The following is a 27951-nucleotide window of genomic DNA, read 5'->3' as shown; positions in this document are numbered from 1 at the left end:
TAGAAGTTCAAGTTGAGTGCACTGCATTGAGATCCGGTAAACAATGCAGTTTGCTCTGGTTGTATACTGCACATTTTGTCAAATGTAGTAGGTCATGCATATATTGAGTACATACAAAACATTTGCATATTGTGCACAATATGCACTGTCTGTCAAAAGTTTGGAATAATTAAGATTTTATTCATTTTTTGTTTTTAATCATCATATTAGAATGATTTCTGAAGGATCATGTGACACTGAAGACTGGAGTAATGATGCTGAAAATTCAGATTTGATCACATTTAATTACATTTTGACTGGTAGTCTACAACATGCTGTACATGCATACTTCCTTTCACATGCTTTTATATCATGCCAAACGTTTCAAAGAAATGTAGATGAAGAAACGTCAGGAAGGAACAGCACCTGACAGGGTAATAAATGTATTTGTTTTCTAATTTGGAGACTAATTTTGGTTAGAGACCCAGGAAGGACCTTGAAGTCTATCAACAGATTGAAGTTAGGTGCACACATGCAGAAAGAGGGGAGTGAGGGGTTAATGAAGGCATGTGGCTTCAAATGACTGTCATGCTGGAAGACTGTGTGTCCATGCCTTGGGAAAATATCCATTATCCCAAAAATAAACACTAAGGGACCAAAGTCTCAAAATCTCTTAGTCTAGACAAATCTAATGATATATAGCTGTAGAATTTAAGTGAATATAATGCAGGTAAGCATTCAATATAGTATACAAAAGATAAGGCATTAATGCTGTGTGGAGTATTTCTGTTTATAACAGCTGTATATCAGCATACACACCTTAGCTTCAGGCGACCAGTATGATCGGAGGAATCGCTGTACAATATAGCAGTACCATAATACAAGCCTGTGATGTTCAACTTATGCTTTTCCTGAAATGAGAAATAAGTATCAAATCAACCAATTCGACACACATCCAGCCACCCACACGTATCTCCCTAAGATGTGTATTCAATGTGTGTTTTCATCTAGAATGTATGATTTTTGGAGCATTTGTAACTGTATAATTGATTGATTTACGTCTAGTTGACCGTACCAAACTACCATTTTAAAAATTGGAGGTCAGTAATACTTTTATTCAGCAATGATGCATTAAACAGACTATTTATAATGCAGCTATTTATAATGTTACAAAAGATTTCAGTTACAAATAAATGCTGTTATATTTCAGAAAAAGCAGTTCTGGTGCCAGAGAAAAGATTTCAACCTGTAGAAAAAAAAGCTGGTGTGAGACTGAGTGTGAACGGTATCTGATGTCTCTAAAGTGTGTGATGTTGACAGCGTGTGTGCTTTAACCTTAATGTGTTTCAGCAGTTCCTCCAAGGTCATTTCCTTTTGACCCTCATGCCGGCCCTGCACCAGGAAGTCGTCCCAGAGAGAGTACCGCCGCCCCGCAACCTGCCGACAGACACGACACACCGGCTTAAGAAACATGAACACACATTTGTGCTCTCAGTTGCCCATGCATACTACATCTAGTTCATTAAGCTGAGTATGCATGCAGCTGATATAGATCTTGTAAACCCTGCTGACACATTTGCAGCTCATGTCTTGGACTCAAAAGGTCCACTTCAGGTCAGAGGTCATGCAGGACATGTGATACCAGAGATAGGGTAAGTAGAAGAAAACAGATAAACTGTATTATAATATTACAATATTTTGTCTGTTTTTATTGTAGATTGAAGGTTTGAATGTTTTGGTCTGTCCTCACTACAGAAGCTGTACTGACTTGCCTACAGAAAAGCTGCATCCCACATGAACTGACTTGCTTAAAAGGACTTAACAAATACATTACAGTAAATTCTGTGTCCATTTGCACAAAAATGGATTATTCTGTGCCATCTGGCATACTAATAAAAAATTCAAAGAGAACGCTCTACAAACTCATTTACAACCATTTTTACCCTGCTTATAAATTATGAATGATCAATTCAAAAACTTCTTTCATCCGTGCAAAAGGTTTGCCTGAGGTGCAGCGCGTGGAAATGTAAGGAGACGAGGTTTTATGACTGCCTTGGAAAGTGGAAGTGCAGTCCTGCTTAATAAAATAGGTCTGTGTCTTGACTTGATCTTGCTGACAGCATTTCAAACATAAGGCATGTGCAAGTATGTATAAACCTTCACCTAAAAATAAACTGCTCAAGTATAGCACTATATACAGTTCCCAAAGCCAAGCCTCAAATTCTGCAGGAGCAAATGCGCTTGCATGATTTTTATAGCTCTATACTTTGTGTATAAGGAGACACATACTTGAGAACTCCATTAAATCTCCACAGCTATGAAAGCTACAATTGAGCAGTAAAATTGTCCTCTGGGTTAGTTAGTTCATTTGACCTGAGACACAACACCTGTTTGCTGTAGACATGCTAATCTGCTATTTCACCTCCACTAGACTTGTACCGGTGTGTGAATTACTTGGACTTCATTTGTTTAAAAACGTTGTTCTTCCTGGGCTCATAATGTAAAGCAGATAAGCAAATCATTACTCCAGTCTTCAGTGTCACATGATCCTTCAGAAATCATTCTAATATGATGATTTGACTATTTGATGATTCTAATTATTATTATCAATGTTGAAAACAGTTGAGAAGCTTAATAATTTTGTGGAAACTGTTTTTTTTTTCAGAAATCTTTTATGAATAGAATATTTGAAATAGAAATATTTTATAACGTTTTAAATGTCTAATATCACTTTTGATCAATCTAATGCATCCCTGCTGAATAAAAGTATTAATTTCTTTAAAAAACAATCTTGCTGACCTCAAACTTTAACGGTATAGTGTAAAACAAAGTTATCTAACCCAGTATAAAAAAAAAAAAAAAAGTAGCAACAGTTGATATACATGTATAATTTATGTGCTAAGTCTTCATAAATGTTGTCAGGACAGCTCTCGCTGTCCAAAAGTGGTAGGGGTCAAGTTCCCAATACAGTCCTGTAAATAGTAAGGCTAGCATATGTTTTCAACCACAGTAATTTCAAAACCAATCAATTTGTCATGCTGTGGCGACACCGACCACATTGCAAGGCATTCACTAGATACATCTACTCCACCCAATCTGCGACCATAACTTCACTTTTAGAAGTTAGAATTTCCCTCACACTGTACATGTGCTGTAGACTGTGATGTCTTTGCATGGTTACTGTCGTGTGGTTAATATCAAGGTTGTATAAAGACACCATATACAACACATACATATAAAAGCATCTCAAGAAAAGATCAGTGCATGCTAAGGCTTCTTAACTAATACACATGGGTCAGTCTAACCACACATGAAAAGGGAATGATGATAGCGCTCTGTGGGAGGGTTAAAAAACAAAAGCAAGTAATATGGAAACCCTTTAGTGTCTGGGAAAAAGGCAAATCCTATTTGAAGACTTCTAAGCTTCTAGAAAGCCTCCTCAGATCCAGGCGTTTTTCGCCATGAACCCTCATAATCCCATCACTTGGTTGCGGAGCCACACGTCTCAATCGTTTGACTTGTCCTTTTAAAAGTTTTAAGATTTTTTTTTTAAAAGAAATTAATATTTTTATTCAGCAAGGATACATTCAATTGTGTTAAAAAGTGACAGTAAAGATATAATGTTACAAAACATTTCTATTTCAAATAAATGCTGTTCTTTTCAACTTTCTATTAATCAAAGAATCCTGAAAAAAATGTATCACGGTTTCCACAAAAGAAGCTCCACAACTGTTTTTCAAAATTGATAATAATCAGAAATGTTTCTTGAGCAGCAAATCATCATATTAGAATGATTTCTGAAGGACCATGTGACACTGAAGACTGGAGTAATGATGCTGAAAATTCAGCTTTGCAACACAGGGATAAATTACATTTAAAAATATATTCAAATAAAATACAGTAATTTTAAAATTATTATTTATACAATAGATTGCTTTAAACCAAACAGCGTTACAGTATTAAATGTTGCTTTTAATTAGGATTCAATTTCTACTGTAAAGCAGCTCCTCAGTGTTTGTTTTCACTCACGTACATCTGACCTCGACGGACTTAACAGAGCAGAGAAAATGAACTGGAGAAGATTTCCACGTCAAAGAGCCAGAGCCACATCTACCTATTACATAATCGCCATCTAGTACGAAGGTGTTTACCAGCTGAAGTAAACTTTTTCGGAAGGTTCGCTTTGGCAAGCTGCTTTAAACTCCTGAAACGAACTCCAAACGAACTTCATTTTGGCCTGATTTTGTTCTAACTTTGTTCATCAGTTTGTTCTTCGTATATCGGGGCCTTAATTCTTAGCCATAATTCTAAACCATTCATCAAATAGACTCCAAATCTTCACAAAGTAGTCATTTATCTCCTGCTTTTATCCAAAACAACATAAAAAAACAGTTTCTTTCTTTTGTAGAACACAAAATATATTTTAAATACCCTGACCATTCTTTTTAATATAATGAAAGAGAGTGAAGACTCCAAAAGGTCAAGCTGCAAAATGACAAATAAAGTCTAATATGGCTAGCTTTAATAAGGTAAAAGCTTGCCATTTGAGCTTGTAAAAGCCTAAATTAAATCTGTTCATCATTTAAAGCGAACATGTCCCTTCAGAAGACTTAAAGCACTCGAGTTGTATGGATTTATTTAACAATCTCTTAATGAACGGTTTGAAGCGTGGGTGAAGAGACTTTCATTGGAGGGACAGAAATTCTCTCAGATTTCATTCAAAATATCTTAGTGTTTCGAAGTTGAGCTAAACTCTTACGGGTTTAGAATGACATGAGGCTAAGTAATTGATAGAATTTTTATTTTTACGGTGAAATCAAGTGTAGCGTCAGTTCTGGCAGGTCACGTTAGTCAAGCTTGCATCAGTGACTCTCAGCTGATCCACGTCTACCTTTAGGAATACGACGCCTATCACTGTATACATATATAAGCTCCTTCAGTATTATCAGCAGCTATCACGTTTCTCAGGAGCCAATTACCCTCCTCCATCCCCAGCTCCTCCTGTCAGTCAGGATTTGGCATTCTGATTCCCCTTGAATCAGAATAAATTCTCGAATTATGTTGTAGCCTACTTTAAAATCTTGAATTAATGATATCTGCAATACATACATGTTGGTTCTGTTCTGTTCACCCTAAGGGGGGTTATCGCTGCTCTCCTGCTCTTATCCATGCTAGGCTGCATGGATGCGCGGGGAGTGAACAGAACCACACCGCCAATCCAAACTGTATGCTAACTGTCAATCGTATTTGACGATAGTGGTCCTGACTGAACAATCACTTTAAGGGATTGATCTATGTAAAATAGCTTTTCTAGCACTTATATTCTAGCCGTTTCAATGAAATCATTTTTATTTTTGAAATGCAGTATATCTTTCACAGAGCACGGTTCTGTTGCTACAGTCCATGGAGGATGAAACTATGAAGACCTGGGCCAAACATGTGAGGTCATCACTCTCAGAATGGAGCACTGCCAACATTCTCATCTGTTCTTCATAAACTGTATCACAGGCTACATTGTAAACTGGGGTTTTTCTCCCTTCAACACGTGTCTCTGCAGTGCCCATGCCAGAGAGAAACATTTGAGGGAACACACAACTGTTAAGCAACATGTCTTGAGGATTGTATGATGAATGCACTTACCATATAATCTAAAACAGAGGCTTTAAATCACAACTTTAAAAACAACTTTAGAAAACGCGACTCCTGCAAAAGCAAAATGTTAAAGGGAGTACATACAAATGATCTTGTATTTAGTGATGGACAAACCACTAGGAGCTGAGTGAAGGGTTGAAAGCAATTGTTAAGCAACTGCTCGATAGGGCCTGCAACACAATGGTTGATTCTCAGAGACAGGAAACCTGACGCAAATGGTGCAGCATGACAAGTCGCCCCTTCCTGTGGAATAAAAATGGAACGCAGAAACTGCTCACGTCCTCTAAGGTTTGGGGTAGAAAGAATCACCGCCAAGACTATAACAATGGACTCATTCTCATAACCTATACAGCTGTTTTTAGAGTTCGTTTTAATCTCTAGACACTCCGGAGGTTTTCAATGCCATAAGAAAAATGTAGAATAAAAACATGGGGTTTTTTGTTGGGGGAACTAAAATCTTTTCAATGATAGTTTAGTACTGTGTTATCAAATGCTTCAGATAAACCCAACTATAAATGGCATTTAAAAATTAAATTAACTGATTGGCCGCCTTGCATATCAGTCAGACAGTTCTTGGCCAGAATAAGATGACAAATTAAACTTTATCATGATAGTCTGGCTGTGTAAGATTAGTGTCTGTTCATTTTTATGAGTAGATAAGTCTACAGTCATCTTTCCAAGTGTGCTAATGGTTTTCTGTAGGATGTTTGGGAAACTACAATCTGTCTTATGACAGTCTATGAAATTCCAAACTTCAATGTGTTGAATCACCCACAAAAGTCCAGTATATGCAAGCTGAAAGGCGTAACTCAGGAAACACATGGCCCCTCTGGCCACAAACAAACAGATGAACAATCCATTTCCTCTGGTTCTGCTTAACTCTGTTGCTACAGTATAAAAACGATCAGCTGATTTGCCCATGCCACTACTTTAACGTCATGACAGGGAATTCGAGAGATGAAATGGGTCCTCTGACGCAACTGGTATCTCCTAAAGTCAATATGTGGCCTGAGGGGCAAAGCCAGCTGATCCACAATGCTCAGCCAAAACACTGCTGATAAACACATATGGGCACTAGAGATTGGGACTTGCCTGGGAACTGGGAACCTTTCATCGTTTTTTTGTCAAATTAAATTAGAAAAAATATTATGCATGGTCTATGGTGTAAATGTTTTTGTCAACACAGATTTGCATTAACGATAAGTGGAGAAAATGTATGCAAATTCAAAATTTCAGGAGCATTTTTATAAACATACAATACATTAACAAATCAAAACTTTTGAATAGTGTTTATGTTGCATTGCATTCACATTTATAATGTTTAAAACATTACTTTAGATACCTTTAGCTGTCTCATCAACAAAAACAAGACTGATTGCTTTACTCTACTGAAGGAGCTTCAGAAAAAGTGAGACAGTTGAAAGTGTGTCTGTCGTTAGGAAATGATTATTGATCTGCCGTACAGAAGCCCCCCGGGGAGAACAACTGAGGGACAGATGGCCATCACCGAAACTCTTCTGAAGGACCTTTCTGGATGTTTGACCACAAGACAAGATGTCAGAGTGATGTGTTTAACACACACAATGGCCACAAAAAGTATTTGGACATTTAAGTCACACTTAAAAATGCATGAACGTCATTGCATTGGATCACAAAATATCAAAGAAAATTGCATTTATGTTAAAGAAAGATGGCTTAAGCGCAAGTTTCAAGCAAACTATTTCATGAAAACCTTCATACGTCCAATATAAGTCTCTAAAACACCAGCTGATTGAAAGACAGTGCGCGAAAATGATGGAAAAAAGTGTTAGTTGTAGCAAAAACATGCAAGTTATCTAATTACATTTTCAAGTGTAACTTAAATGTTCCAATATTTTTTAGTCCACTGTATAGCAAAATCAGATATCCACCTTCCAGATTGAATACTTTAGCCCTTTCTCCCTTTAATTTCCTTAAACTCATGCATATCCCCTGCTTGAACAGAGTGGGGTAACAAAGGATGGAGAGGGGTGACAGCATGGCATGCAGTCTCCAGAGGGTTTGACACTTACACTCCAACTATAGGCCTTCTTACAAAAGATCCATTGACGTGTTAAAGAGTAAACAGAAGTCCGGCTCATTGTCCTGCCAATGAGGCGCTCCCCACCTGACTGACGGCTCGTGCCAGAAGGAGTCAGTCAATAGAGTTTGTTTCCTACAAATGGTGCATTTTGTTTGAGTGTCCCTTTGAATGACACACACACACAAACACACACACACACACACACACACACACACACACACACACACACACACACACACACACACACACACACACACACACACACACACACACACACACACACACACACACACACACACACACACACACACACACACACACACACACACACACACACACACACACACACCCCTGTGCTGAAAGGGTATAATTCTCCTTGGTGTAATCACTTGGGCCATAAATTCAGAAGCCTAATTACTATTGTCGCACAAGTACATGACAACATGCTTTGAGTTCAGTGTGTTTTTACAGTTTTTCCTTGTTCGACTCGCCAGTGCAATGAATACATCTGAATAGCCCACTGATTGTGATCAATAATTGTTTTTGTGTACATCAATATCATTGATTGGCTTCTATTAGCCAGACCAGGGGTCATGGGTGTCATCATGTTATGAAATGTAACACAATTGCATTAGACTGGTCACACACGGGCACAGCAAGGGCAGCTGTTCATTTGGAATCACAGAAGCTTCATTAAAAAGTGTTAATTTTACAAAAAAATACTGACAGTTCAGTGATGGTATAAAATTGTAATATCAGGATGTTTTAATATTTCACGAAAAACAGAAAACAAGTACTACCATGGTATTCTTGGAAGTACAATGCACTGTAAAAAAAATGTGTAAATAAAACAAATATTATTGCTTGGAGTATTACAAGATAATTCAAAACTTCAATATGTCATGTTTAATTAAATGTGCTACTTGCCGTTTCTTTGTAATGATTTGTGAAATTTACAAGCAATTTCTGAGTAAAACTAAACACCACATCTTTTTTTTCAAGTGCACTATTTTGTGGAATTCTGAGGTAAAATATTTTTGTACATGTACAACAACCATTAAACTGTATAACCATATAAACTATCAGATGAAGTACAAAACGTTTTTTTTTTTTTTTTTAAATCTCCACTTTTATGTCTCAAACAAAACTGCGAGCAAAGGGAAAAAATCATTATGCATACCTATGTAATTGCACAGAGGCTATAATTACACAAAATGGTGCTACTGTTTGCCCTCGGCTGAGAGAAAGATGAGGATGAAGAGGAGAGCAGACAAACAGACGGGAAATGAAGCCGTGAGGTCTGGAGGTGTCTGGACGCATGCATGCAGACAACTCAATGTTCAGCAGGGACTTTTCTGCAGCTTGATGTTTTCATGCCTAAGGCTAACAGAATGACGTTAAAATGTCAAGATTAAACAATAAAATTCCAGCTGCCTTGCATTTTTGTTTTTGGAAGATTTCTGCCATTTTTGTGGGGCATGCTCACATTAACAAAGAGTATCATAAGTGCAATAGAATAAAAATACAATCCCAATCAAAACATTTGTTTGTGTACAGATTCATGACCTACTGTGTGTAACTGACCCACATATTTTGTGATAAAAAACTAGGAACATGAGTAATTGGACAGAGACTATAGCCACAGTTAAATTCTGTTCCCCTCTCTCATGAGTTACAGTTCTGCTTTCCATGATGTTGATGGAGACTGTTTTTAAATGCGATCACAGATAGTGCTAAAAAACACTTCCCATGTTCCGAAAATTAACATGATGTGATCTTTCCAACTTAACTTTACATAAAGCATGGGTAGAGAACTAGGAATGAATAGCAGATGAAGCAACACATGGTCTAATCCATTTGTGTGAGATAGCAGCTGCCTTGAATATATATTCATGTGAGTTGGCAGTCAATTCAAGAGCCACTAAACACATGCAGCTCTCAACAACATGTGAAACATGCTTTCTGGAAACCTGGATTTCATAGTCTTGAAAAATGAAATGACATAAATCATCCATAGTATTATATTATCACTAACAGGTTGTTTATTTTCCCCTCATAAAGCATTATCAGCAAATTCTACTAATAGCACAAAGATCCTGCCGCCCTGCAACAAAACAGTCTGGACTTTAAAACTCGAATTGAATTTGTTCATTAACAAAAGCCTAAAAAACATAATTGACGCTGTTGTGGACACACCCCTATTTGCTTTCTTAAGACACATTCCTGGTCTTATTGTGCATTATGAAAAAATATTTGACTATCAATAAAGTCAATAAAGTGTACGATATATTGCTTGGGATCTCTAAAACATACTAACTGGACAAAAATGATGCATTCATTTCATGAACAATAAGATATATAGTCCATAGCATTCCAAGGAACTCCAGTTATCTGATAGAATTACAGTGAATTTGCACAGCAAGGAAACACTCTTAATTTCCTCAGCTGATTATTTTTTGATTGTTCAGCTGATTAACCACTTTTCATTTATGGACAGGGCATTCATCTATGTGACCGTGCCAAATCCCTTCCAAGACCCCATTACCAGTGCTTGCAGGTCTCAAATGCGTTTCCAATGATCACTTGTGACCAATGATTAATGATAGTGATCAATGATGACGTAACATGAGTAGGGAGTTATTCACTTTTGTAAGTAAAAAAAAAAAAAGAAAGAAAAAAATGGTATCTTTGGACAAATGTCACAAAAAGCCACAAAATGTAGTACAGAGGCTCTGATGAGATCAGATTTATCATCTTGGATGCTTTTTTGACATGGTATATGCCATGGCCTAGCTAGAGTAACAGAGCACTTAGTAGCTTGAGATATTTGCCATGCAGGAATGAATGTAAAAGCCTGAGTTTTACTACAGAATCTGTTATTATGGAGCATGCCAAGTGGTTTGGCATTCTCCAAGTCATCCAAGAAACCAGCAAACCGCTCACAGTTATTCTTGAAAACGTCTCTGGTTACTTACGTAACCTATGTTCTCTGAATAGGGAACGAGACGCTGCGGAAAGCGCAGTGGGATATCCTCTGGATGTGCCGATTGTCTGAAGCCCTATAGAATCACGCCAATCCATTGGCTGATGGCGCTCGCGCAAAGCTGGCTCCGCCCCGACGCTCTTACGTCGTAGCATGATGTACGCGCGCGCGCCATCTTCTCCTCAGATTTCTCTGCCGAAAAGAAAAACTGTCGGCAGCGCGAGGAGCTTGGCAGCGAACGCAGCGTCTCGTTCCCTATTCAGAGAACATAGGTTACGTAAGTAACCAGAGACGTTCTCTTTCATAGGTTCACTCAACGCTGCGGAAAGCGCAGTGGGAACGAAATACCAAACTCGCCAAGCTAAGCGCTGCCATAACCGGTACCAGACCAAATAATAACAACCATGATAGGTTCAAGCAGATAGAACCTGGGAACCTGGAGTCATGTCAAGATCCAAATTATAGAACCTCACAAAGGTGTGCGGAGAGGACCAACCTGCCGCCACACAAATGTCTTCCAAGAGGGCCCCTCTAAAGAGAGCTTGAGAGGAAGCCACACTTCTGGTGGAATGCGCTCTGATGCTAAGAGGTGAAGGCAAACCACGCACCTCATAAGCCAGCGAAATAGCGTCCGTTACCCAGTGGGAAATCCTCTGCTTTGATGCTGCAAGCCCGCGGCGGCCAGCATCAAAACATACCAAGAGCTGGTTTGATTTCCTCCAACCGCTTGAGCGATCTACATACAACTTCAAAGAACGGACCGGGCAGAGCAAGTTAAGTTTCCTTTCTTCCTCAGAGGCAAAAGGAGGAGGGTGGAAAGCATTAAGGTTAACAACCTGAGAGCGGAACGCCGTGGAAAGAACCTTGGGTACATACCCCGACCTCGGCCTCAAGGTAACCCTAACCAGGCCAGGAGCGAAGTCCAAGCATGACTCACTAATAGAGAGAGCCTGCAAATCCCCTATCCGCTTCAGTGAAGATAAAGCTAACAAAAGAGCAACCTTAAGAGTCAGAATCCGCTCAGGAGCTGACTCCAAGGGCTCGAAGGGAGCCTCTGTCAAACCCTCCAGGACGACTGACAGGTCCCACGAGGGAACACTAGGGGGGCGAGCCGGTTTCAGGCGCCTAACCCCACGCATGAAGGCCGAAACTAACCTCAGTTTCCCCAAGGGAATCTCATCCGATTCTCTATGAGCAGCAATAGCTGCGACATACACTCTGAGAGTGGTAGCGGCCGCTCCGGAAGCAAACTTTTCCTGCAGGAATTCCAGCACTGAGCCTACTGGGCAGCTAACTGGGTTCCTATCATGTGCTAAGCACCACGCCTCGAACACCCTCCACTTGGAGGAATATAGCCTCCTCGTCGAAGGGGCTCTAGCATTCGCAATAGTCTCCTGAACGTCGGTTGGGAGATCAAAGCTTAAAGCTAACGGCCTCTGATAGGCCAAACGTACAGCTTCCAAATGTCGGGGCGAGGATGCCATATCCTGCCCTGAAGCTGGGAAAGCAGGTCCTCCCTGACCGGTATCTCCCAGGGGGAGGATTCCAACAGAGGGATCAGCTCCGAAAACCATGGCTGGGACTGCCAGAATGGGGCTACCAGAAGGAGGCGGACTCCGCTCTCCCTCACTCTGGACAGAACCGCCTGGATCAGCTTGATGGGCGGGAAGGCATAGAGTTTCTGCATCGGCCAAGGGTGGGCGAACGCATCTATCCCCAATGGAGCTGGAGGGCTCAGAGAGAACCAAAGCGGGCATTGGGACGACTCCTGAGATGCAAAGAGGTCCACTTCCGCTTTTCCGAACACCTCCCAGATCAGGGCCACCGACTGGCGGTTCAACATCCATTCCCCAGACCTGAGCTTCTGCCTCGACAGAAAATCTGCTGCGAGGTTCAGAATCCCTGGGACATGAACTGCTCTCAGAGAGAGGAACTTGTCCTGGGACCACAGGAGAAGGTGACGCGCATGCCTGTCTAGGGTGCGCGATCGTGAACCCCCCTGTCTGTTTACATGGGACACTACTGCCATATTGTCCGTTCTGACAATGACATGGTGTCCTTCGAGGAAAGGGAGAAAGTGGCAAAGAGCCAGGAAGACAGCCCTCAGCTCCAAGCTGTTTATGTGCCACGAGAGGGTCTCGCCAGTCCAAACCCCACACGCTGGCCTGCCCTCGAAAACCGCTCCCCAGCCGGTCAGAGAGGCATCCGTCGTAACCATCTGGCGACGGAATACCGCACCCATACCGACTCCTTTCTGAAGGAAGAGGGGGTCCCGCCAGATTGACAGGGCGCGAAAGCAACTGCGCGACACCTTCAATAGGCGAAAGGCTGGCCCCGTGGGCCGAGCCCCTGAGAGCTTCATCCACCACAGAAAAGGTCTCATGTGGAGCAGCCCCAGAGGTAGCACAGGGGAGGCCGCGGCCATAAGGCCCAGAAGTCTGCGGCAGGTGCTCACGGAAACATGCTGGCCTAGTGCGAAACGGGACAGACATGTCACCAGACTGGAAATCCGTGCAGGAGCCAAACGGGCCTGCATAAGAACGGAGTCCATGCATACCCCCAAGAAAACCGTGTTCTGAGCTGGAGTAAGAACGCTCTTCTCCGTATTCAGCCTCAAACCGAGAGACTGAATATGACGGAGGACAATGTCCCTGTGGTGAGTCACCAACTCTCTGGAGTGGGCTAAAAGGAGCCAATCGTCCAGGTAGTTGAGTATATGGATGCCCTGGAGCCGCAGCGGGGCCAGAGCAGCATCCATACACTTTGTGAACGTCCTTGGCGCTAGAGCGAGGCCAAAGGGGAGGACCCTGTACTGGTACGCTTTCCCTCCAAAGGCGAACCTGAGGAACTTCCTGTGTCGCCGTACGACCTGGATGTGGAAATAAGCATCCTTGAGGTCTACCGTCACGAACCAGTCCCCCCGCCGGATATGAGATATGATGGCCTTCAGCGTCAACATTTTGAATTTTCCTTTGTAAAGAGAGAAATTCAACCGGCGAAGATCTAGTATCGGCCGCAGGCCGCCCCCCTTCTTCGGGACCAGGAAGTAACGGCTGTAGAAGCCCTGTTCGACTTCCCCCGAAGGAATCTCTTCTATCGCCCCCTTCAGCAGAAGGGATGAAATCTCCTGCTGTAGTACAGAAGCCTGAGCGGCGCTGTCGACTACAGTAGGAAAGACCCCGTTGAAGCAGGGGGGGTTGCGACAAAACTGAAGCGTGTAGCCGAGCCGAACTGTGCGAAGGATCCAAGGCGATACCCCTGGTAAACGCTCCCATTCTTGAACGAAATGTGATAGAGGCAGAGGAGTGTTGCAGTGCAAGGGACATACCTGAGGTAGGGTGTCGCGCTGGTTTCCATGGGGAGGCGCGGTTGACCGTGGAGGAGAGCGCTTGGCGTCCTGACACGTATTGGGGGGTACCACCACCTGGATAGAAGTAACTGGGTCCGCCTGCTCCAGAGGAAAAAGAACTGTGCCTCTGAGGAAGCGATTGGCGGGTGTAACGTGCACCGGGAGCGAGGGGAGAAAGCAAGATGCGTCTCCTTCCTCCTGCGCCGGACTGGGTGAAGAGAGTGAAACAGGACCTGCACTTCGAAACACGCTGGGTGGCGAAGGTGACAGGGTTGGATGAGGAGAGCCGGCTGGAGGAGGGCAGAAACGCTTGCGCGGTCTGTCCCAACCTCGTAGATCTGATGAGGCTCTCCTCTTCCTGCCCTGCGGGTCAGGAACGGCTCGAGGAGGCTGGAGCGGCCGATTTGTTGGACCGCTTCAGCTGAAGGCGCTTGTGAGGGCGCTGGCGAGGAAATGGACGACCTCGGGCTCCCCAGACAGTAGTTGGTGGGTGGCGAGCCGGGTCACTCCTGCTAGTAGGGAACTCAGCCCTATGAGCAGAGCGTTCTCGGGTTTGAGAAGGGGGAGGGTTGGAGTCACTGGGCCCTCTGACCCTCCTGGGCATAAACTGCCTGAACGCGGCCGACTGAGACTTAGCGGCGCGGAACTTGTCAACCACCGTGTTGACCGCCTCCCCGAAAAGACCTGAGTGGGAGATAGGGGCATCCAGGAGGAAACTCATATCCTTGTCTCGGATCTCCGTGAGATTCAACCAGAGGTGGCGCTCTGCAGCAACCGAGCCCGCCATAGAGCGACCTACAGCCCGAGCAGTGTGCTTGGTGGCTCTTAGGGCCAGATCTGTGGCTTTGCGAAGCTCTTTGACAGCTTCGGGCGTCAGTCCCTCTCCTTCATCCATGTCCTTCAAGACGTCCGCTTGGTAGGCTTGAAGGATGGCCATGGTATGCAGGGCCATGCCTGCCTGACCAGCCGCCATGTAAGACTTCCCAATAAGGGAGGAAGTAGTCCTACAAGCCTTGGAAGGAAGAAGGGGACGCGCCTTCCAAGACGGTGCAGACGACGGGGCGAGGTGGTTAGCCAGCGTGTCCTCGACCGCTGGAATAGCGGAATAACCCTGCTCCACAAAACCAACAAGGTTGGTGAAGTCAGCGGCTGCCGCATTAGTTAGGCGTGCGGAGAATGGCTGCTTCCAGGATCTGGAGATCTCGTGATGCAGATCGCTGAAAAAGGGCAGCTTTCTTCGCTCTGGCCTAGAATTAGGGCCACGTAGGAACCTCTCGTCGAGTTTGGACGATTGAGACTCGCGGGGCTCATCAGGCCAGTCAATAGAGAGCTTCTCTGTAGCGCGCGACAGCACCTCAATAAGCTCAGTGTAGGCCGGAGTAGGCCGCGCGTCCTGGCCGCTAGGCGGGTTAACGTCATCAGCCAGAGCAGGCCCGAAATCCTCGGAGTCGGAGGCTGCAGTGTAAATAACGTCATCCAGACCGAAAGAAACCGATTCGCGGGCTCCCGGGCTGGGACATAAATAATCATGCGCGAATTCAACCGCGCCGCGTGCGTGCTCGGGAGAGGGAGGGAGAGAAAGGGCGAGGCCCGTCTGCTCATACTCAATATCCTCGAGCTCAACATCCGAACCCCAGGCCGCGGATCCACGAGAGGCCTCAGCAGTCTCGGGAGCGCGACGGGGGGAAACGAATGTCTCCTTCTCAAAAACCGCGAGTCTAGAGCGGAGGGTTTTGAGAAGGAGATTGTCACAAAATTTACATTTCGACAATCCTAATACAGCCTCACGCGCATGCGAAAAACCCATACATTTAACACACTTACTGTGAGGGTCGTCGTTCGAGATGAAACGAACGCATGGCGGAGAGCAGCGTCGATAATCCATGACACTTCACTGTAAGGAGAACAGAGTTCCACTTATACCAGTCGCTGAAGTGTCGAGACGAAAGCTGAAGTTGAATTGAAGAATTCGGGCTCAGAAAAACCGCACGAAGGGCGAGATGTGACCGCTTCGTGAAGGCAGAGAAATCTGAGGAGAAGATGGCGCGCGCGCGTACATCATGCTACGACGTAAGAGCGTCGGGGCGGAGCCAGCTTTGCGCGAGCGCCATCAGCCAATGGATTGGCGTGATTCTATAGGGCTTCAGACAATCGGCACATCCAGAGGATATCCCACTGCGCTTTCCGCAGCGTTGAGTGAACCTATGAAAGAGAACATGTTGCAAGTGTTGGTAGATTCACATTTCATATACTGAGCAGCACTTTTGAAATCCCATATATTTCATTGTAGTCTCCATATCACACCATTGTAAAAACAAAATGACACCTATTTTTAAACTTAAAACTTAAGTGCCTTGAAGTTTTAAGTAAAATTAAATTGGCTGAGTAAGTCATTTAAATGTAAATTATATTAAACTGACTAAGAAATCTAGTTGAATCTCATAACTTGAAAAAAAGAAGTTGATTAAATAATGTTAAAGAGTTATGGAAAACATATTTTGGCATACGTATTGATGATTTTATTACTATTATTTTTTACCTTGAAGGGACTAAAGCTGGTGAAAAGTGTGAAATTGACCTATGTTTTGTTATTTTCACACTAGCCCTGCCAATTAAGCATACTGCGGCTTTTACGGCCGAGCTTGGATTCCTGGGGGATATGTTTGCATGGAAAACATCTTAATTGAATAAGTGTTTTCATGTGTCTTTTTACAGGCACATTGCTCTATGTTCATCAAATGGCATCATATTGCATTCATGTTGATGAGCATCATAGAAACAAACACAAATTGCAGTAAACTAAACATAGGTTGTTTACTTTACCCTCATAAGACATTCTCACCAAATTCTACTTATAACACAAAGATCATGCCACCCGACAACAAAACATTCTGGACTTTGAAACTCGAATTAAATCTGTTGATTAAGCAGACCTAAAAACATATAATTAGGGATGTTGAGTACACATTCCCTATTTACTTTCTTAATAATTCCTGGTCTTATTGGGCATTATTTATTAGTGCATGTTATTCTAAAGAAAAGATTAAAGTCAATACAGTGTATCATACTGTACAGTATGTTGCTTGGGATCTCTAAAACATAAAAACTGGACAAGGATTATACATTAATTTCATGATCAATCTAATGATGTTATACTATAGATGATCTGCACAGTGCACGTATTCTCTCAGCTTTTTCCATCAGGTACACACATGGGTTTTTAGTTTAAGATGTGCTAATACAAACCAGAACTTTCCCATCTAATTTAAAGACTGATTCCAGAACCACTGCTGCACATGGAGGGAGAATTATGGGAAAACTCGTCGTTCCTGCACTCAACACTGTGGGTAATGAAAATAACACGGCCTGTGGTCTGATTGATCCTAACTACCAACTGAAAATCACTGCTGAGAGAAAGAGTTCAGAGCCAAAAAACGATTGAAATCACTATATGGGTGTATTTCGTCATAACGTCTGGTCCTCTTTTCAGCTTTTTCTGGTCAAGAACCACTCACTTAAACAGAAAAAGAGCATTTGAAAGACATTTAACTGGCTAATCTGGGTGAAATAGCTGATACCACAATAATAGCTTGAAAAATGAAATAACTGCTTTCCAACTATCCATCCATGTCTTACCACCAGGAATAGTTCATATGATTGAACTCTCTTGTGATGTCAGGCCAGGATGCACGACTCTACTATATGTTCCGTATGAAGTATGACTTAATGACTTCACCATGCAGACATATGGAAAGTTTGCAGCATGCTGTTACTTCTAAAGCAACGGCTTACTTTAGAAGGCCACACACATTTTTTGGCAATCATTCTGGAGCATGCCTATGAAAAATTACCATTTTATTTGAATGAAAACCAGAGGAATTTTTTGTACTCACTCAGCCATACGATTGTTATAAAAAGAACATTTTTGAAGATCAGAAAAGAAGAAAGACTAAAGGCCAAAGTGGGTAAAGATCAAAGCTCAAGTACTAATGGCAATACTATTTATTTATGCAATTACAATACAATTTTAATTATGACTCTTGCTAAGTAGGAGAGCACTAGAGTTTGTCAACAGAAAGGCACAAAGCTGCAAAAGCCACGTGTTGTCAGGCCTGATCAATCATTGCACACTACAATTTCGGAACTATCATTTAAATTGAAAAGTTTGGGGTCAGTAAGATTGAATGTTTTTGAAAGAGGTCTCTTCTGCACACCAAGGTTGCATTTACTGGATCAAAAACACAGTATAAAAACAGTAATATTGTGAAACATTTTTACAATGTAAAATAACTGTTTTCTATTTGAATATATTTTGCAATATAATTTATTCCTGTGATGCAAAGCTGAATTTTCAGCATCATTTCTCAAGTCTTCAGTGTCATATGATCCTTCAGAAATCATTCTAATATGCTGATTTGCTGCTCAAGAAACATTTCTGATTATTATCAATGATGAAAACAGCTTCCCTTTCAAGGGAACTTCGAGCTGCGTTTGAGACGCGGTGGGAACGCTCTGCGTGATTGCGTCATGAAGCACGTGTAAAATCAGTCCAATGGAAGCCCGATACGTCATAGGTGACGTCATAGACCAGGAAACTATAAAGCACCCTTGAAAACAGACCGCGACAGCTTCTGTAGTCTTCAGCAAGCGCTCTCTGTGATTCTGTCCTTGTCTATTTATTGTTGTTTGTCAAGCCCAATATATATATCACTATCTATCATTATGGCGAGCAAAGCAATATTATAGACGTTGTGTTGTTCCCTGCCCTCGTTACATCACGGGTGGGGACACACATCAGCTTTTTGTTTCTGTTTGGGAGTGGAGCATGCAACAGTCATTTCTCGAGGGATCTGACTGTGCATTGCGAGAAGCTGTCCGTGAGGACGCTCCGCTCTCGCCGGGCGTTCTTCGAGGAGGACGGTTCGGTTCGCGTTCCCCGAGCGGGTCTCTCTGTTGCCGAGGCTCGGAGACGGCTCGTATTTCGGGGTTCGAAAACGGATCTGACAGCGGGGGTTGGGACGGGCTCCGCCCTTTCTCAGCTTTCACATGCCAGATCTAGTGTAAGGGGTATACAGTCAAAGACCCAGAACCAGATATGAGGAATGAAGACCCGGAGTCAGAATTATAAAAAATTAAAGAAAAGTTTTACTGAAGATAGTTTGCATTTTCATCAGCAGAAGTCAGCTTCAAGACTCACACAGGAGTTCGTAGGCCGCCCCGCTTACAGTTACAAAGATCACAGCAGTTATACCATTTCCAAGGTCTAAGCTACGTCATTGCTTACAGGCTGAATGATTCTCATTGGCTAAGAAACATTAAGAGCCTAAACAATTTAACACATGTGAGGAGATAGGGGTGCCTATCGCCATTAGTAAGATAGTTGTCGTCCACTCATTGGATTTAGGTCTGTGGTGGCCTCGCAGGTTAGAGAAGGGCGCCGGGGTGTCTGGTCCGACCGTCCAGAACCTACATAGAATGTCATACGCACACACACACAAATAACAGACACTAGCAAATAACAGCTCCCATCAAGGCTGAAGAGAGTCTGAGCTCCCTATTATCAGTTAAGTATACCAAAACATAATGCTAAAACATTCACTCGTTTGGGAGAAAAACAGATCACTGACATTTACTCCCAAGGAAGGAAATATACTGCAAAGAATACATTTTAATACAACAATTAAAGTTTGATAGTAACGCTCAATATAGCTTGACCATATGTCCAACGAAGGATCATATGTGTCCACGCTGCCTTTAGGACCCTCTAACCTTTCTACTGATCCCAGAGAAAGAGACAAACGGCCTTGTGGGTTACGTGGCCTTCGTGTCCTGCGTGTACTAAGTGCAATCTCAAAGTAAGATTGGAATGCACCTAAAAGAAACTGGTTACTTGCATCCATGCATTTAAGAAAATATAATTTCACAAGCACAAGAATATAAAAATTATTATGTGATAATGAATATATTTGATTATTGATTTTTATAAAGGAAGTATATAACCATTCAAAATGATATATGATTATATATGTATTTGAAGAGGCAAGGGATTTTGACCAACCCTTCAGTCCCCCGTTTTAGACCAATGTGGGGTCCAATACCGCCACGTCTGGTCTAACCAGTGAGGTCACTACGGAAGGGAGGAGTGGTGACGCATGCTTCCCTGCCGGGTCACACTTGTCTCTTCACCTCGTCACGGACATGCTGGATACTAAAAATTCCAGTCCCCATTAAGAGGCTCTCCCACCTTCCACTCACAACAGGACATCAATGTCATTCTTCCTCAGTTTATCAGTCAGGTTAAAATTTTTATAAAACACATAACTGATTACGAAACAAGTACATATTTTTTCTTTGGAAGCCAGGCTAAATAAGCAAGCACTATTGCTGTATTCCTACTAGCATGGGCTAGATCCACAGTCACTACTCAGATCCTAAATAAAGACATTGTCTATAATCATGAATACCAGAATATATGCACTAGTTTTTTTTATTTATAAAATTATGATTTCCAAATCCTTTTATTATAAACAAAGTTGGATGGTTAATCCATTATTTTCACTACCCCTTTTATAGACCCTTTAGGTTTAAAACACAATGGTTGTCTCACTAAAAATAAACAACAAACAATAAAATATTAATAATTAAGACCCATAATAATCGAAGCACTTTAAGTCTTTACTGAAATCATCCTTCAGTTTACAGTCACATAGCATGTACCATTTTAATTGTATAACATCTTATACGCTTTTTTGTTTGTTTCAAAAATAGAAATAAAATAAAACAAATTCACATCATCATTTCAGTCATTATTTTACCACTAAAATATAGGATCGTTCCCCATTTTGCTTAATAAAGCTTTTGTTCATTCCTTATCCTTATATCACTTGAATCCCTGTCAATCATACAATGTCTAACCCTAACCTTTTTCATACCATTTAAACTTAATTTGACTTCCATAAATCCTATCAGAAATTGTATTTTCATAACATACATTTTCTTTTACTATATTTCTTCCATCTTGCCCTAAATGCCAGTTCCTTCTGCATCCGAGTCTCTCACCACTGTCAGCCTAGTGACACTTAAAGTTCCCTCGTTAGGGGAATCATGGTATTTTATTAATTCTTCAATACTCTTGTTTTCTTATCATTAACTTCAACTTCTACTATATTTTTCATTATAACTACTTCTCACAGTATTTGTCTCAGTTCCGCTTATCTTTACAGTTTTACAGAAACCAAAATATTATGTTACTCAGATCCCAGCCAGCCATATAGCTGCTTTCTCTTTTTACCTTTATTAAATTGTAGTTTTCTTAGACATCTAATGTCATACATACATTTAATGGATTGAGAAATAAAACCTTTTCTTTTTAGAAGTTATATTCACTCCTTCTTTGTTCGCCCTCCGGCCTTTCAATAAAAATGAGGGAGCTCACTCTGGATAATTTGGATAGTGACTTAGCCAATGTGTCACTTTGTCTCTCTGCCGTCAAGTCTATATATATATATATTTTTTCCTACGTTTATCCTTATGATCCCACCTAGTTGTCTATTTAAATTTAGACCCTCAGTTGAATTTAGACAAGAGTTTTACCCCATAATGGACGGCAATCTTCTTTACAATTCCAATTTATATAAAATACTAATCCAGAGAGTAATTCAGTTCAATATCATAAATGACAAAAGCATTCATAATTACCAATAGCAGACAGAGCTGGAAAACCACTCCAATTAAAGCTCGTCCCATGTTCTGCATTGTCTTTTCATCAGATTGACTTAGAATTATCAACTTTTCTAAAGTTGGTCATTTCACTTAACCCATCTGTAATGATAAAACACTAATTCCAGAGGTTAATGACACAATATCCTCAAAATCAGGAAATAATAGTACCCCAAACTAATACATACAAGACATAAAGTGCTGTCACCATCATACGCACTCATACTAGACACACATATGTTAACTGTTCATTTTCAATGTTAATTTTTCTTTATATTATTGCTAAAAGATTTAAATTTTAAATAAGATTTTAAACTTCCCATTTTCCGGTAGCTTCTACCTAATTTTACATGGTCTCCCAACCAGTTTCAAAGCATGTCTTGTTCATTATTCATTAGAATTTAACAAGGTCAGCTGGGTTGTTTTGTTTCATTATCATTATTTTGCTTCAGCTTGCTCTAGCAGGCCAATAATGGAAAGACAGACACAGTTACCATCCCTTCCTCTGCTCAAGCAGTCTCTCTCACTATAAATAAATAATCTTTTTCAACAGCCTTCTAAGGCTGTAACTTAGACATAATGTAATATTAAATTAATTACAATAACCTTTGACCATTCACCTTGTTATCCAGACTTTTCTCAAATCTACAAAAGCTGTCTTCATCTTTAGCCACCACCATGTCTAACGACCTTCAGGAGTTAAAACTATGTCATAGACCTATTAGTTCAAAATCATCACTATGATTTTCCTTGCCCATAAGGCAAACCAGTACATAAAAAGTTTTGCTACTGTCTCCACAACAACTAATGGGAATCACTTCATGGCCTCAGCTGGCTCTTGAAAGCCCATTTCTGTTAGCCCTTTATCTATAATCTCCATCAGGGTGTTTTCCCCTGGCATATTTGCAGACGCTTGTCACAATAAAAAAAACAAGCCATACAATGAATGCGGTTTCTGGTGATTGGTATTAGAGGAACATCACGTTTCTGGGTCAGACTGTCTGTAACTCCTCACAGCTCATCCGCCCTAACGATAAAGGATGCTGCTGGCCTCACAGTCATCCGCTCCACTCTCATACCTTTCTCACATAACACACCTCCATCTTGAGATGCCCAGTGACTTTACGTGATCCACTCTGGCTTGGGTTGCCCCCTGTCTGGCCAATAGAAGGTCTTACCCGTCATTGAGTAGCCACTCGTGCCCACTGGTGACCGCTCTTTCCCATCACAGGCTGTTTGCTTCAACAGAACTCAGCTGTTTTCTAGAGCTTAGGAAAGGCACGTTCAAGAGTCACCAGAGCCATTCGGATTGCCTAATAGTGTTCACATAGGGAGACAGGTCAGAACAACAGTATTTAATCACTTAAATCCATTAACTATCTTAAAAGCAGCAACCTAGCTACTTGGATTATACTCATTGAATTCAGATCACAACCGTACATTCAGTGTACATTTCCGTCGGCCCCTCCCCCGTTTCATGGTGGGGACTAAGATCAGACAAAGAAGTTACTGGTCCTAAATTAACCTAATCAAAATGTCATCTCTATCTGTATTATTATTTTAAATACTTCTTTAAAGTCATTCAGTTTTATTTTTAAAACATCTCTGTGTCTATGATCCTTCAACTGAAACACTGTGCTTTACACATTATCACAGATACCAGCTTTTAGCTGACTCATTGAATGAGAGAGACTCTGAGACTCTATTGGATGGTACACTGCTCTCTCATATACTTCTAACATCAAACATTTATCTATCATCTTTTAACTCTATCCCAGCTTAAGGCATCTTTGCCAGAAATTACATACGGTTTCAAATAAACATATTATTTATATTTGTCTTTTGCCCACACATCAGGAAATTTAGGCATTACAAATTTCCACTCAGATTGAGTCTGTTGCACTGGCAGTTTCAGCCACAGCACACATCAGATTCAGATAAGCAAACTGTTTCATTACAGCCAATAACAAACTTATCTTTTGAAAGCAAAACATCAGCTTCTAGTTCTTTCATGGTCAACTTTTCAAGCTGTTTGTTTAATCAGCATTTAGCAACTGTTAATCCAGTACTGCTTTTGCTTATTTGTTCTTACATAAAAATAATTATTTTAGTTCTCAATAACGTTTCACATTTCTCAATCTCAATTTTAGTTGTCAAGTTCTCAATTACCATAACTTAATATTTGACTTAAGTTTTCTCTTGGAGTTTATCAATCTCCAATTAGGATTCACACTAAGTTTGACGAGGCAAGCACTCTCTGCTTGTGATACTTTTGCAGTTATTGTAAATCATCTGTGAGATTAGTCTCTCTATATCATCTAAAACCTTTTTAAAAATTTTAATGGCAACACAATCATCCTTTTAGTTACTTTTATATATTCTGCAACTCACATTTGTTGGAGTCATTAATTTTACATCAACTTATAAAAATTACTATTATAGATCTTTTCTTCAAAAGGATTCACTTTAAGACTTCAATCTTTTGACCTTGTTTTATCTCTTATTTCTCAGACGAAAAATGTCACTGTCGTCATTTAAACACTGATCTACTTTCAAACCAATATTATTACCAGAAATGTGTTGTCATTTTATCACATTTTTAAACACCTTCTCGGTGGGAATTTACAGTTACGTATTAAATGGTCCTCCTGATGACCACCATTAAAACACTCTCTGTCATCTGGTGAATTTGTTTCAGCCTCAACTACAGTATCACACCCTTGAAGCAGTGTGTCCCATTCAGGAATGTAAACAGAGCCACTGATTAAGCAGTTCTCTGTATTCTTTTACAGTCCACCAGTGGCGGATTTAATCATAATAGCCCAATCATAATCTTCATCATTATTATTGGCAGAACATTAATTTTCATAAGCTGCAAAATATTGTTTTCACAAAGTGTCTGTTTAACTTTAGTCGCTTGTCGAGGGAAATTATCCCTGACCCAGAATTTCTTTCACTTGCTTCTTGTAATCATCGTAAGCAATACGAGGCTAAACATTTTAATTTTTCTGTTTCTTTGTTTGTTTGTAGCCAGTCAAGTTGTTTAAATTTCCAATCAGAATCAAAATCCTGACTACCATTTACTTAATCATTTCTGCAAATTTATTTAAAGTGAGGGCTTTAGAGCACAGCTGCTTACAGCGTTTGCTTTTCCTGTCTCACTATTTGTTTCAGGACTCTTCAGGTTACTGATTAAGTTATTACATTTTCCTGCCATATCTTAATCATGGTTCATACTCACCTGAAGTTATTGCAGAAATGGAGGCGGCGATCTTTGAACAACACAGCTTGGCTTCTGCGTGATGAAACTGCAAAGTATACTCCAAAATCACAGTTACATATACTGGTCCATGCCAATTTGGGTCACAACTTTTTAAATTTTTCTCTCGGAATTGTTCCTGATGCATCCCTGGCAAACAACCCTATTATTGTTAGTATCCCTAACTGCCTGATTCACTTCACTAAGTTCGGGGATCCCCTATCTGAGATGGAAGAGATTGAGCAGGTTTACGGTGCCACTGGACCTCTAGCCCAGGGACGTGCTCTGCTGGGGTGGTGCTACACCAGTAATGCCCAGCGGGGCCCCCACAGAGCACGCTTCGCTTGCGCTGTCTGCTGCCGTTACCCTTAACGACGCTCTCAGCGACTTCTTATACTGTCAGCAGTATAATTAACTTACTCCTTCACTCGCCTCATCGGAGTGAAGCTTCACTCGCCTCATCGGAGTGAAGCTCTCCCGCTCTCCTTCAAAATCTCCTCCAGTCAGACAGCCCTAACAATTAACAAAAGCTTACTACCTTGTTTGTTGATTTGCCAGGGGTGTCACCGAGAATAATTGCCAGCGCATCCTCCACCATAACTGTAAGGGGTATACAGTCAAAGACCCAGAACCAGATATGAGGAATGAAGACCCGGAGTCAGAATTATAAAAAATTAAAGAAAAGTTTTACTGAAGATAGTTTGCATTTTCATCAGCAGAAGTCAGCTTCAAGACTCACACAGGAGTTCGTAGGCCGCCCCGCTTACAGTTACAAAGATCACAGCAGTTATACCATTTCCAAGGTCTAAGCTACGTCATTGCTTACAGGCTGAATGATTCTCATTGGCTAAGAAACATTAAGAGCCTAAACAATTTAACACATGTGAGGAGATAGGGGTGCCTATCGCCATTAGTAAGATAGTTGTCGTCCACTCATTGGATTTAGGTCTGTGGTGGCCTCGCAGGTTAGAGAAGGGCGCCGGGGTGTCTGGTCCGACCGTCCAGAACCTACATAGAATGTCATACGCACACACACACAAATAACAGACACTAGCAAATAACAGCTCCCATCAAGGCTGAAGAGAGTCTGAGCTCCCTATTATCAGTTAAGTATACCAAAACATAATGCTAAAACATTCACTCGTTTGGGAGAAAAACAGATCACTGACATTTACTCCCAAGGAAGGAAATATACTGCAAAGAATACATTTTAATACAACAATTAAAGTTTGATAGTAACGCTCAATATAGCTTGACCATATGTCCAACGAAGGATCATATGTGTCCACGCTGCCTTTAGGACCCTCTAACCTTTCTACTGATCCCAGAGAAAGAGACAAACGGCCTTGTGGGTTACGTGGCCTTCGTGTCCTGCGTGTACTAAGTGCAATCTCAAAGTAAGATTGGAATGCACCTAAAAGAAACTGGTTACTTGCATCCATGCATTTAAGAAAATATAATTTCACAAGCACAAGAATATAAAAATTATTATGTGATAATGAATATATTTGATTATTGATTTTTATAAAGGAAGTATATAACCATTCAAAATGATATATGATTATATATGTATTTGAAGAGGCAAGGGATTTTGACCAACCCTTCACTAGTGTGCTGCGATTTCCAGTTCCGAGGAATTGGTATCGTTAGTGTTTTGTTTAAAAAGAAAGAAAACAAATACAAATCTTTTTAAAAAGGCAGATGTTTGAGTTTTCAATGAATACATTTTCCAGCTCATAACTCTGTTGAATAAAGAGGAGCTTTTTTAAAGAAAAAAAGGAGGTTTTATCTAGTGCTGTTGCCAGTTAAATATTTACTGGCCAGCTGAACATTATGAGATTGAAAATAAAGAAGAGTTTGTTAGATGAACTGTATCTTAAAACAGGAAAACTCTGTATCTCAGCCTCCTCGTCGGGGACTGTGGTTTTTCCCTATCTCCACACTGAGGTGTCGAGATCGTGGAATAAACCGGTTTGTATTTTATGTGTTTAATCCCCAGATGTCTGACTATAGTAATGTTTGGGTATTAAGTATCATAGTATGACATTGCCTCGGGTTAAAGAGACGCTTGCGAGCTTTCTCTCTCCCGAGTCGGCGTTATCGTTATTAACCCCGACGTTACCCACCAGCCATCTTAATAATGAGTACATTTTTATTGGGCAGCGCTGGTGGGTAGAGTATATAAGGACATGGATGAATGTGAGGGGCGACTCTCTGAGGAGGGTCGCAGCGCTGCCAGTTCGGTTGTTTCCTGCTGGTGGCCGCAGAGTGATATATATGTATATATATATATGTAAGTTTTTCTGATATAAAGATAAAGGAAAATAAAGATATAATTATGTCTGTTCTTCTGGACGCTCCGCTTTCAAGAAAACTAAGAAATAAACCATTCAGCGGCGTTCCAGAGGTTTCTTCCTCACCAATCTAATGTTCCTGAGAACTATTATGCTCCTCTCAGCACAAAGTGCAAAACAGAGCGTCGCCATTCGGGCTCCTCCGCAATTGAGGGGTACCTGGGTGGCGGTCGCAGTCTAGCCAGTTAGAGACATGCAAGATCTGAGGACTGTTTTATCTCTAAAATAGCTTTGACAAAGGAGAAGCCCTGACGCCGAGGCGATCTGGCTTCTAAGGGTGGTCCCCTCTGGGGTAGGGACGGTTTTGAGAAATCGTTTCTCCTCAGCACCCTTTGGGGTGCGACTCTCTGAGGAGGGTCGCAGTACTGCCAGTTCGGTTTCCCTGCCGGTTCGCCGTTTCAGGGCACCAAGGTGTCAGTGTCCCCAAACGAGCCTTCAAATAAAAGAAGAGCAGTCAGTTCGGTTTCCCTGCCGGTTCGCCGTTTCAGGGCGCCGAAGTGCCTGCTTTTTTCAACGATCCTCCGAGGAGGGTCGTAGGAACTAAGCTAGTTAGAGGTAGGCAAGATCTGAGGACTGTCATCATCTCTAATAAAG

At 41.4% G+C, this 27951-nt stretch overlaps 1 protein-coding gene across 1 annotated transcript in view; it reads right to left on the bottom strand.

The window, feature by feature from the left end:
- Nucleotides 1-27951, bottom strand: part of uba7 (ubiquitin-like modifier activating enzyme 7) — a 53664-nt gene that overhangs the window by 848 nt on the left and 24865 nt on the right. Inside the window, exons 23-24 of the mRNA XM_056270529.1 lie at nucleotides 1315-1416; nucleotides 799-890 (exon numbers count right to left, since the gene is read on the bottom strand). Of these exons, the coding sequence (XP_056126504.1) occupies nucleotides 799-890; nucleotides 1315-1416 (194 nt within the window). The remainder of the gene's footprint in view (nucleotides 1-798; nucleotides 891-1314; nucleotides 1417-27951) is intronic.

The sequence above is a fragment of the Rhinichthys klamathensis genome, unplaced genomic scaffold (assembly GCF_029890125.1).
Source record: "Rhinichthys klamathensis goyatoka isolate OS25496 unplaced genomic scaffold, OSU_Roscu_1.1 h1tg000303l_1, whole genome shotgun sequence".
NCBI classification, from domain to species: Eukaryota; Metazoa; Chordata; class Actinopteri; order Cypriniformes; family Leuciscidae; genus Rhinichthys; species Rhinichthys klamathensis.
Note: the sequence above shows the minus strand (reverse complement) of the source record. Positions and strands in the feature narration are given on the sequence as shown.